This window comes from Parus major, chromosome 8 (genome assembly GCF_001522545.3).
Source record: "Parus major isolate Abel chromosome 8, Parus_major1.1, whole genome shotgun sequence".
NCBI lineage: Eukaryota > Metazoa > Chordata > Aves > Passeriformes > Paridae > Parus > Parus major.
The window spans coordinates 30,152,550-30,164,884 of NC_031777.1; the positions used below are offsets into that span (position 1 = coordinate 30,152,550).

At 54.2% G+C, this 12,335-nt stretch overlaps 2 protein-coding genes across 4 annotated transcripts in view; one reads left to right on the forward strand and one right to left on the reverse strand.

Annotated features, from left to right (window-relative positions):
• Window positions 1-1,678, forward strand: GADD45A (growth arrest and DNA damage inducible alpha; the record flags this gene model as incomplete). The annotated part of the gene is made up of 3 exons (XM_015636869.2): window positions 1-122; window positions 195-408; window positions 925-1,678. Coding segments are annotated over 3 exons (450 nt in total), but the record flags the coding sequence as incomplete, so codon positions are not given.
• Window positions 1,679-2,966: 1,288 nt separating this feature from the next.
• The window catches only part of GNG12 (G protein subunit gamma 12), an 18,118-nt gene continuing 8,749 nt past the window's right edge, over window positions 2,967-12,335 (reverse strand). For 2 of the 3 annotated variants that reach the window (XM_015636870.2, XM_033516450.1), the window contains exons 3-4: window positions 5,225-5,341; window positions 2,967-4,722 (exon numbers count right to left, since the gene is read on the reverse strand). In XM_015636870.2, the coding sequence (XP_015492356.1) occupies window positions 4,597-4,722; window positions 5,225-5,320 (222 nt within the window). In that variant the 5' untranslated portion in view covers window positions 5,321-5,341 and the 3' untranslated portion in view covers window positions 2,967-4,596. Of the gene's footprint in view, window positions 4,723-5,224; window positions 5,345-12,335 lie in introns of all 3 variants that reach the window. The other variant, XM_015636871.2, reaches the window with a different exon arrangement.

Consider the following 12,335-nt stretch of genomic DNA (forward strand, 5'->3'; position numbering starts at 1 on the left):
TGCCGCGTGTCCCGGCGCAGGATGGAGCAGGCGGGGGACGCGCTCGAGGAGGTGCTGAGCAAGGCGCTGAGCCAGCGGAGCCTCACCCTCGGCGTCTACGAGGCGGCCAAGCTGCTCAACGTGTGAGTGTCCCCTCCCCGTACCCCCCGGTGCCCCGCGCCCGGTGCGCCCGCGGTGACGGCGGTGCCCCGCAGGGACCCCGATAACGTGGTGCTGTGCCTGCTGGCGGCCGAGGAGGAGGAGGCGGGGGACGCGGCGCTGCAGATCCACTTCACGCTGCTGCGGGCCTTCTGCTGCGAGAACGACATCAACATCCTGCGCGTCAGCAACCCGGCTCGCCTGGCGGAGCTGCTGCTGCCGGCCGCGGGCCCCGAGCCGCCCGCCGACCTGCACTGCGTGCTCGTCACGGTGAGCCCGGGATGGGACACCCCGCCGCTCCCCGGGGGGGGACACCCCGCCGATCCCTGGGGGGGGACACCCCGCCGCTCCCCGGGGCTCGAACCCGCGGCCGCAGTCCCGGGGACAGCGGGGCTGCCTTCTCCCCTCGTTCCGCTGTGATTTCCCCACCCTTGTTCTTTGTTTTCACCCTCTTTCTCCTCTTGTTCTGCTCTTTCTTTACTTAGTTTTCCTCCATTCCCCTTCCCTCTTTATTTTTCCTCTCCCCCCCACCTCTTTCTTTCCCTTCCACCCTTTTATCTCTCCCTCTTATTTATTTTTTTTCCCCCTTCCCTACTCTGCCCCAAAGTCCAAAGCTAAACTCCTCACGCGCTTCCAGGCCTGACTTGTTTGTTCGCCTCGCCAGCAATTTAAGATGATTCACACTCCTGGGCTTTCTGCTGTGCTTTTTCCTCCCCCCACCTCGTTCCACGCTCGCCTTGTTTTTGCTGCCGTGCTGAAGCTTTTTTTTTGCCGTCTCTTTTCCAGAACCCGCAGGCGTCGCAGTGGAAGGATCCAGCGCTGAGCCAGCTGATGTGTTTCTGCCGGGAGAGCCGGTACCTGGACCAGTGGGTGCCGGTGATCAACCTCCCGGAGCGGTGACCCCCAGCCCGGCCCCGCTGCCAGCCTTTGCCACTTGCTCAGGAAGGAACTCCCTGCCCCGGCTCCAGGATTCCCCCGGGGGAGGGAGGAAAAATAAAACACAATAACAACTTTTTTTTTTTTTTTAAAAAAAATAGATATAAAATAATAAAACTGATGTCGTGGGGGAGGTTTGGCTGCAGTGGAGCGATGCAGAGCGTGGGAGTCGGGATGAAAACAAGGGATGAGCCCAGCCTGACGTGCCCAGGGTGCCCTCACAAGAATCCTCCTCACTCTTTCTGTCCTTAAGTGCCACTTAAAGTTCCTGCTTTAAACACCTTAACGAGCAAACAAGGTTAATCGAGGCCTTTTGCCAGCAATGCTGTTGTATTTTTGGGATGTTAATTCTCACGTTTTTATGCTAAGATATATAATAATAATAATAAGTTATTTTCTGATATTGATGGAAAAATTATTTATACTTGGAGGTCTGAGAACCGAAGTGCCCTCGTGCAGTTGGTCTGCAACCACAAATCTTCTCCCAGTTGGCTGCAAAAGCAGCATCATTAATATAATTATTTGAAATTTGAGTGTTTTTTGGGGTTCTGGTGTTCTTGTTTTGTGCTTTCTTTTTTTTTTTGAAATAAAGTGTAAAATCAAACCTTTGGCCCAGCCTTTTATTTCCTTACTCCAGGAGTGCACAGGCACAAGGGCTGAGCAGCAGCTGCTTCCTTGTCCTGGCCACGGGCAAGGTCCTGTTGTGCAGCTCCAGTGTGGGTTCATTCCCGGCCCCTCCCAAGCAATTAAACGCCAAAGCAGCCGAGGTGCTGCAGGAAATATTGGGAATGTTTGTTATTTATTTATTTGACTTGAATGCTGCCACAACAGGAGCTTAAAAAAAGGAAAAAAAGGGGTTTTGCTGCCGAGGTTTCCACGTTCCTGCAGCTCCTCCCTGGCAGGGGGGAAAGGCGATTCCCTGGAGGAGCAAAACCTGTCCCGGTGTTTCCTTGCAAAGCCCCGGGGTTTGTTCGCACCCCCAGCTCCCGGTGCCGGGCTCCTCTTCAGTGACACAGGCAGTGACACAGGTGGCACCCTGGGACAGGAACATCCACACCCTCTGCTGCTGCTGGCACTGCCCGGGGCACCCAGCCCGAGCCCAGGGCTCTGGGGACAGTGGCTCGGGGTCACTCTGTCCCCAGCCCTGCTGGGAGGGGAGGCTGGACCTGTTCTCCCACTCCTGGGATGCTCCAGCACGAGGCCACCCTGTCCCTGTCCCCAGCTCAGGGCTCAGCACAGGCAGGTCCCAAAGAGGTGACACTGTCCCTGTGAGGCCACCCTGTCCCTGTCCCCAGCCCTGGCTCAACACAGGCAGGTTCCAAAGAGGTGACATTGTCCCTGTAAGGCCACCCTGTCCCTGTCCCCAGCTCAGGGCTCAGCACAGGCAGGTCCCAACAAGGTCACCCTGTCCCTATCCCTGTCCCCATGTCCAGCCCAGGCTCAACACAGGCAGGTCCCAAAGAGGCCACCCTGTCCCTGTCCCCAGCCCAGGCAGCTCCCACCCTGTGCCCAGGGACACAGCAGCAGCACCAGATTTATTTCTCCAAGCTCAGATTCAATCCAGACCCCTCTGGTCTCTCCCAGTGTCACCCCCAGCTCTGTCCCCACACCACACAGTGAGGGGGACACCTGGCCCTGCACACAAATTCTCATTTTTCTCCCCAAAGCAGCTTGGCCAAGGACAAGAGGGGCAGTGCAGTGATGGGGTCTCACCGTGGGCTTCTCCCAGCACCTGTGGGTGCAATGTTCTCACTTGTAAAAAATTCTGTGAATTTTTTCTGTGAAAATTTCTCAGAGTTTTTTCTGAGTCTGTATTTCCCCCAAATTTTACAATCCCTGCTCTTTCTGGGGGTATTGATGGCAAAAAGTGAATTGCAAACGTAACCACTGCATTTGAAAAGTTTTAAATTGTATTTTAAAAATGATGAGTTTATCAAAAGTCTCTGGATTAAAATGCTGTCAGATTTGGGCAGTGGTGCTGGATCTCCACCCAGGATCAGCACCACAAGCTTTATTTAAGGGCAGACACCAAGAACATCCCTGCAGCCACACCAGGGAGCTCAAACCAAACAAAAATTCCAAATTCTTCCCAGATTCCTGGAAAAACAACGATCAACAGCACGAGGCTCCTTCCCTCCTCTAGCCCTGCACTGAGCAATTAACAGAGCTCATTAATTCTCTCCAGGTGTGGGACAGACACAGACACAGCAGAAAAACAATCAGGGCAGAGCCACATTGTTGGTTTTCTCCACTGCCACTGCAAAAATATCCTGATTACAAAAATAATTTGCACAACAAGCACGGGATAAGCAGCAGGTTTTTCTCTATCAGGCTGATTTTTGGAGCTCTGCCAAAGAGATTTGTTAAACAAAGTTGATTTTTTTAATTTTTTTTTTAATCTATATCAAAAGTGGGTCTATAATTTCATACAGAAATGACAAATATGTAAATGTAAATGACAAGTGGTTCATAAATTCTGCAAATATCCTCCCAGAAATGCAGGGTTATGGCAGATCACTTCAGCTGCCTGCACAGAAGGACATTTGCAGCCAGCTGAAGTCAGGAATATTTCTGAACCCTTCAAAATTTACTTTTAATATATAAGGTTTATATATCTACACACACACACAGAAAGACTTTTTTATTATGTGTATATATAAAATATATACTAGATGGATAGGCCCTCCAATTATAAATGCATAACCACAAGCTGGAGATAATTTGGCATTTTTCCTGTTTAAAAATGAATTATTTTTTATATAAAAACAAGTTCTGCCTCCCTGCACAGAACCCAGCTGGGGTTGGGAGTGAGGGCAGCGTTCCTCCAGCTCTGCCAGGGCACTTCCAGCCTCCTGTTCTGCCATTTCTTCCATGGTGTAAAAAACCCTAATACAGGTTTTTTTTATTCAAGAAGAAAATGCAACAGAATCCAAGGTGGAAATTCTGCTTTTTCAACTCTTGGAAAGCAAGGAAAGCACCTCTGATTCCCAACTCTTATCTTTCCAAAGCCCTGGGAAGGGAGGCCAGCGGGAGGAAGGCTGAGGCACAGCTCCCTGGAGCTCCCCAGCAGATGCTACAACCATTTTGCAAGGTAGTTTTGGCTAGAAAATGCACTTTAAACCTGTCTGGGCACAAACAGGTGCTGCCAGCACAGGCACAACCCCCCCACACCCCCCAGAAACAAAAAAAAAATTATCCATAATTTTAAAAAATGTAAACCCAGTGATTCCATCTCTACAACTTTGCTTTTTCTGCAAAGCTCAGGCAACTTTGGTCGTGATGGAGTTGGCAAAAGCCACCAGGACCCCTCCATGCAGAGAGACCCTGGAGCCCATTCCCTCGGCCAGGAAAGGCAGGGATTGAGTCAGAAAGCTCCTGCCAGAGACAGGGATGAGCAGGAATGCCTTGGGAAGCTCAGGGAATGGTGTGGGCAGGGTCGGGGTGCAGGTACCTGGAGGAGCGGCGGCGCTCGGCCCGGCCCCGCTGGGCTGCAGGGGCTGGCCAGGAGGAGCTGCCCCTCTCCTATAACAAAATGCAGGTTTTCTTGTCTTTGAAAGGGTTCTCAGAAGCTGGAATTCCCATCAGCAGAGGGTCCTTCTTGGCGTGCTCCTCACAGTACAGCATGAGGTCTGCCGAGGCCTTGGACACCTGAGGCAGCAGGGGGAAAATGGGCATCAAAGGGGGTTTTCCATGGAAATGGGGTGAAAATGCTGAGGGCTGGGAGGGAGCCAGGTGGGATGGGAGAGGTGCTGGGAGATGGACTCGTTCCCCAGGGAATCTGCCTGCTGCTTTGATCCACAAGGAATGAAGGAAAGGATGGAGCCCACCCCAGGCAAAGGCTCCACCTGGCTCCTACAGGAAACTGGAAACCAACAGGAGGGGCTTCAAAATAATTCCAGAGGAATTTTTATCCCTCCTGGAGTGACAGGACAAGGGGCAACTGCTTCCTTCTGCCAGAGGGCAGGGTTGGCTGGGATACTGGGCCACAAGAAGTGGATTTATTTGGATTTGTTGAGCTTTGAGAGGGGGAAGCGCTGAGCTGTGTGTGCACAGAGACACAAAACACACACAAACACTCGGTTATCTCACTGTCCTACAGCCAGGAGGGGAAAAACAAGGACAAGGAGGGGGAAGGAGGCTGTGCCCTCACCTTTATCCTCTCGATGGAGGCCTCTATCCTGAGCTGCTGCACGGTCCTGCGGGCCTGGGCGATGTTGTTGGTCGTGGTGGCTGTTTTGCCAGACATTTTCAGTGCAGCAGGGAAGTTCTGCTTGGAAAGACAAGGGGTTGTTATTCCAGAGGGCAGCACAGCACCCTGAGCTGCTTTTACACAGAGGTGGCCACTACACACTGCAAAAAGGGGTTTTTAAAAATTATTATTATGATTATTATTATTATTATTATATCCAACAGGAGCAAGCAGCTAAAAGCTTGGAGCTGCAGGTTTCTGGGCTTGTGGACCAGCTTTGGCCACTTGATCCCCCCCATCTCCAGCTTCCCCTGGGATTCCAGGGATCCCAAAGGATCCTGGAAAGCCACAACTTCCCTGTGAGCTGCCCCAAGGAAGGGGACAAGGTCCTGAGCCCACCAGGGAGTGAAAGCAAGGAGGGAACCGGGATGGAATCACACAATATTGAGGTTGGAAATGTTTTTTTGAGACCATGGAGTCCAACCATTCCCAGCACTGCCAAGGCCACCCCTGCCCCACGTCCCCAAGTGCCACATCCACAGGGATTTTAAACCTCTCCAGGGATGGGGATTTGTCACTGCCCTGGGCAGCTGGGCCAGGGCTGGAAAACCTTTCTGGGGAGAAATAAAATCCCTGGCACAGGCTGATCCCAGCATCCCTGGCTGAGCCCTCAGTGTCCAAGGTTTGGAGCAGCCTGGGACAGTGGGAGCTGTCCCTGCCATGGTTGGGGTGGGATTTTCTCTTTCCCAACCCAACCCAGTGTGGGATTCCAAATGATTCAGGTCTGCAGGGAGCCCAAGAGCCCAGCCCTGTCCCTGAGCTGTGTCCCAGGCTCCAGCAGGACCCTGCTGCCTGCAGATCCCTCCTGCCCTGAGCAGCTCCGTGACCTTTCCGAGCAGCTCCTGCAGGACTCAGGTTTCCCTCAGCCAGCCTGGCAGCAGGGATGATTTCCAGCTGGTGCCAGCCCAGCCAGCTGGGAGCAGCATTATCCTGCTCTGAGCCCTCACTTCCAGGGGATATTCCTTGGAAAAGCTCTGGGCAGAGCAGTTCCCAAGAGACAGAAAACGCCTGTCCAGGGACAGGAGGGACATTCCCTCCTAGGGCTGCTGTCACTAAAAACTGATTTCCTGGAATAAACAGCAAGAGAATCCTCTCCTGCAGATCCATGGATGCTCCAAACCCATCCAGCCCAGCCTTGGGCACTGCCAGGGATCCAGGAACAGCCCCAGCTGCTCTGGGAATTCTATCCCAGGGAAAAATTCCTGTCCAATATCCACCCAAACCTTCCCACTTTCACCTTACAGCCATTCCCTGTGTCCTGTCCCTCCATCCCTTGTCCCCAGCCCCTCTCCAGCCCTCCTGGAGCCCCTCTGGATGAAAAATGAATCTTCCAAGCAGGGAACTCCAGCAGGCACAGCCAGAGCTGCTGGGTTCAAAGCCATCATCTCTGGGATATCGAGAGATGTGGACACAAAAGCACAGATCCACCACAAACTGAGCCCAAACTCCCAGTCCAGTCCCTGCAGTTTCCCCTCACAATATTCCAAACCCAACCCAAAGAAATTCATTTTTTATCCAGTAATGACTGCAGCTCTGAGAGGACAGCTCAGGAGTTGCTGATTTCTGTAATTTTAGTACTTTTTTGGGTTTTTTTAAGGGTTAAAAAAGTTAAAAGGGTTAAAAAATTTAAAAGATAAACCATTATCCTCTCATTTAACTGGGGAAAGGCCACGCTCAGCCTTGCCTGCCCCAGCCCCAAACCCCCTTTTGCCACTGGAGCTGTTGGATTCTCTGGATCCCTTCCCACCCTACATGGATTGACCTCCTTAGGAAAGTTCCAGTGCTTATTTTCCCAGCTGCTTAGCTTTGTTAATTAATGAGATGTTTGGAAAAAAACAAACCAAAACAACCCAAACCATAAGATTTGAAAATTAAATTGCTGCATTTGCCCATCTCCAAACAAACACGAGCTTTAATAACCCTCCTAAGATTACTAAATCTCTTCTACAGGGAGATTTACAACAACTAGGTCAGCTCCCAATAAATCTGTTTTTCTTCCCAGTTCCTGGCAACAGATCCGAGCTGCTGCAGCCATGGGATTTCTCACAGGGCAGCCTGGACTTGACAAAGTTCTCCAGATTTAAACTGGAGGTGTTGGAATTCTGCAGAACTTGGGGGTTCTGAACCCTGGGCAGGGTTTTCTGGGGTAGGGAAGAGGAAGAAGAAGAAGTTGTTGCTTCTTCTCCTTCAGTTGGAGAGGGCAGGGCTCTGATTTCTAGGAAATGATCCCTGAGAGCCTCCCTCATCCCAACACTTTTCCTTTGGGATCTCTCGTGTCCCAGAAGCTCCTCCATCCTAAATGCACCAAAAATCCATTTTCAAGAAGTTTTTCCATTCAGCACCCAGAACAAAACATGTCTGGTGAGCCAGGCCAGGCTGGATGGGTTTGGAGCAGCCTGGGACAGTGAGAGGTGTCCTGGCCATGGCTGGGGTGGGATGGGTGGGATTTGAGGTCCTTTCCAGCCCAAAGCACCCCAGGATTTTCTGGTTCTGCTGCTCGGAGGGGGCTCCCTGGAGGAACACGTGGTGACAACCTCGGTCCCCTGGGTGTGCCAAGGCACAGCAGGGTGGTGCTGACAGAGATTCCCAAAGCCCAGAGCAGCTGCAGGCAGGGCTGCAGCTCTCCCTGGGGTCTGACTCACAGCCCAAAACCACACAAAGGGATCAGACCCAGAGCAGCCTCCCCTGGCACCCCCAGCCAGGGCAGGGACACCTCCCACTGTCCCAGGCTGCTCCAAACCCATCCTGGGACACTGCCAGGGATCCAGGGGCTCTGGGAATTCCATCCCAGCCCTTTCCCACCCTGCCAGGGGAGAATTTCTTTCTCATTCACCCACTGAACCCTGAGCCCTGCAGAGGAGGATTCCCACCAGCTGCACTTTGCCAGGGAAAGGCAAAACCACAGGAAACCTCCAGTGAGGCTCCTGCAGCCACACACCTGCACTTTATCCTCTCTTGAAACACCTGCAAACAGCTGGAGCTGCTCCTCTTGCCCAGAAAAGCTCCATTTTTCCAGGCCTTGCCCCATTTTCCTTCCTCAGGCTTTAGGTAAGGAGGTTGCCATGCAGCAGATCCCCAGATCCGCCCGGGCTGCCTGCCAAACTCCAGCTCCAGTGGGATAATTAAACTCTGGACTGTCTTATTTACTCTTTTAGATCCAGGCCTTGTGAAGCACCTGCTGAGTGAAAGGTAATTAAATCAGTACTGCTAAAGCAGGGCTGGGGATCTGCTGGAAATCCCAGCAGCTCTCTGGAAAACAGCTCCCAGTTTGCCCCAGTTATGCCAAGCCAGCTCTTACTGGAGCAGCAAAGCCTGGCTGGCAGCTGGAGAAAGGCTCAAAGGTGTCTTGGAACTGTTTCTTTTGAAGTAAAGCACATTTTGAGGGGAGTAAGTCAAAATTTGGATCGACAGAGCAGGTTGGGAAAAACACAAACCAACTCCAGTGACACCAACAGCACCTACAAGTGTAACATCCCTCCACCCCTGGGGATCCAGCCCTGGGGATCCAGCCCTGGGGATCCAGCCCCTGGATGATCCAGCTCCTGGAAATCCAGCCCTGGAAATACAGCCCTGGAAATACAGCCCCTGGATGATCCAGCCCAGGAGATCCAGCCCCAAGAGATCCAGCCCCAGGTGATCCACCCCAGGAGATCCAGCTCCTGGAAATCCAGCCCTGGATGATCCAGCCCCTGGAGATCCAGCCCCTGGAGATCCAGCCCCGGGTGATCCAGCCCCTGGATGATCCAGCCCCTGGATGATCCAGCCCCTGGATGATCCAGCCCCTGGGGATCCAGCCCTGGATGATCCAGCCCTGGGGATCCAGCCCTGGATGATCCAGCCCTGGGGATCCAGCCCCTGGATGATCCAGCCCTGGATGATCCAGCCCCTGGATGATCCAGCCCCTGGGGATCCAGCCCTGGATGATCCAGCCCCTGGATGATCCAGCCCCTGGATGATCCAGCCCCTGGATGATCCAGCCCCTGGGGATCCAGCCCTGGATGATCCAGCCCTGGATGATCCAGCCCTGGGGATCCAGCCCTGGATGATCCAGCCCCTGGATGATCCAGCCCTGGGGATCCAGCCCTGGATGATCCAGCCCCTGGGGATCCAGCCCCTGGATGATCCAGCCCCAGGAGATCCAGCCCCTGGAGATCCAGCCCCTGGATGATCCAGCCCCTGGATGATCCAGCCCCTGGAGATCCAGCCCCTGGATGATCCAGCCCTGGGTGATCCACCCCTGGGTGATCCACCCCTGGGGATCCAGTCCCAGGAGATCCACCCCTGGAGATCCAGCCCCAGGAGATCCAGCCCCTGGATGATCCACCCCTGGATGATCCAGCCCCTGGATGATCCAGCCCCTGGATGATCCAGCCCCAGGATGATCCAGCCCCTGGATGATCCAGCCCCTGGATGATCCAGCCCCTGGATGATCCAGCCCTGGGTGATCCAGCCCCTGGATGATCCAGCCCCTGGATGATCCAGCCCCTGGAGATCCAGCCCCAGGAGATCCAGCCCCAGGAGAGATCCAGCCCCAGGAGATCCAGCCCCTGGATGATCCAGCCCCTGGATGATCCAGCCCCTGGGGATCCAGCCCTGGATGATCCAGCCCTGGTGATCCAGGGCTGGCAGCAGAGATCTAAAGTTCTGCTGCTGCAGGGAATCGATGCTGGAGCAGCTCCAGCCTGGAAATGTTTGGATGCTGCTGGTGGATAAACCAGAAACAATCACCACCATGGGAATGATCCCACCTTTCCCAAAAACTCAGGAAAAGGGGGAAAAGAGGGAAATGAGCAGTGGGATAAGCTCAGAGCTGCTGCTCCCAGCTCAGTCCCAGCCCTGAGCTTGAGGCTTTTGGTAATTCCACCACAAGTGCTGCAGGTTTCCAAGTTCCCAAATTCCCTGGGAATTTTTGCTGGGAGAGTTTTTAGCTGGATCTGCTTTGTCACCACCACGAACACAGGCTCTGATTGCTGCTCCACAGCCCTGCCTGCAAATCCCTTCTGCTCCCTCCTCATCCCTTCATCCCACTGCCTTCAGCTGGGACCCTGCAAACAATCTGGGAACAACAGCAAACCCCAAATCCCAAATCCAGCTGCTCCTCTCAGTCACTCACACTCCCCAGAGCTCAGGGGAATAAAAAGAATAAACTTTTGCTTCTGAAAATAAAATTTTGCTTCTGATTTGTCGGGCAGGGAGGAGGAAGAGGGGGATGCAGGGAGTGGCACCAAGCTGAGGTAAATCCTTATGGAGAACAGGGAAAAAGGGGCACAATGCCTGCCCTGGAGGGGTGGCACAAGCAGGGGGTGATGGCAGAGCCTGGGCTGAGGCACAGCCCCACTCCAGGAGCAGGGCAGGACGTGGGGAGAGCTTTCCATGGATCCCAGGGCTGGATCTCTGCACGTCTCCTCTCCCAGGAGCTCCCTGGGAGCGTCAGTGCCGGGGGCTGGTTGGGACTTGAATGCTGGAGCTCTGTTTTCCTACAGGGCACCCTTGGGAGCAGGTTTGTCATGACTTGCAGAACCTGAAAATGCTCCGAGTCCAAGGCAGGAGGCCACTGCTGCCATTCAAGGTGGGGGCAGGAATAAACAACTCAATTCTGAGCGTGCATTGGAGCACAGCCGGCTCCAGCAGCAGATAAAACAATTCCCCACGAGCATCACAAAATCTCTGCAATTGTGATATTCCCTAGCTTTGATTTTTGATTTTTTAGGCCTCCAGTGGAAGGATCTGTTGGAGGAACCTCGGGGTGCCTGGCTCTATTTTCAGCCAGAGGATTTGGAGCCCCCCCAGATCCTGCAGACGCTGGAGCAGAGCAGGATTGAACAGGGGGACCCACAGGAAGGGTGGGAGAGGCACAGAGTCCCCTTTCCTGGGAGAAAGGAGCATCCAAAGGATTCCTCTGCCCACCTGAAACCTCGGGGGTCTCGGGGGTGCTGCTCCCCCCAACAGTGACAGGCAGGGGCTGCAGGAGGGGCCTTGTCCTGGCAGCCCCGAGGATTTTGGGAAGGATTTGGGAAGCCTGGATATTTATTCAGAGCGGGAAAAGGAGTGGAAGGGTGGGCATGGAGGGGGAGCAGCCCTGAGCTGTCCTTGGACACCCCTGGAATGGGAATTCCCTGGGGATGGGAGCGCTGCCCTTCCCATCCCCACCTCAGAGCAAACCCTGCCCGGCTGTGCTGGCTGCTCCTGCAGCACCAGGGACCTTCTGTCCCCAATGTCACCTCCATCAACTGCTCCTGCAGCACCAGGGACCCTCTGTCCCCAATGTCACCTCCATCAGCAGCACCAGGGACCCTCTGTCCCCAATGTCACCCCCATCAGCAGCACTGCAGGGACAGCCCACAGTGCTCCTGCTCCCACCACTTGTCCTGCTGGGAGGAGGAAGGAGATTCCAGGCCAGCAGCTCCATCCCTGCTCTGGCCAGCCTGGTTTTTCCAGGCTGGATCAGCCCAAGGGAAAGCCCAGGGCTCCCGCAGTGGGGCCGTGCTGACACCCAGTGGAAGAGCCGGAACCTTTTCCTTCTGCTGCGCTGCCAAAGAGAATGGAAAACAAACCCTGGGCAGCAGGAGAACACCAGGGTCCTGCCCTCAGCCAGGAAACTGAACTGAGAGTGAAGGGAAAAGGGGATCAGAGATGCTTTGGGGGCGTTTCTCTTTTTATGGTGCTTTTGTCCCATCCCCAGAAGGGTCCAAGGCAAGGATGGAGCAGCCTGGGACAGGGGAGCTGTCCCTGCCCATGGCAGGGGTGGCACTGGGTGGACTTTAAGGTCCCTCCCAACCCATCCTGGAATCCATCTGGAATCCATCTGGAACCCTCATTCCTCACACAACGAGCAGAGAGACGAGTGGTGCAATATCCCCAGATTTCCAGGAGCACCCCGAGCTGCTCCTGCGCTCTGCAGACTGAACACAACACCCACAGTGCAGGAAACACAAAATCCACAGGGCAAACAGTGCAGGAAACACAAAATCCACAGGGCAAACAGTGCAGGAAACACAAAATCCACAGGGCA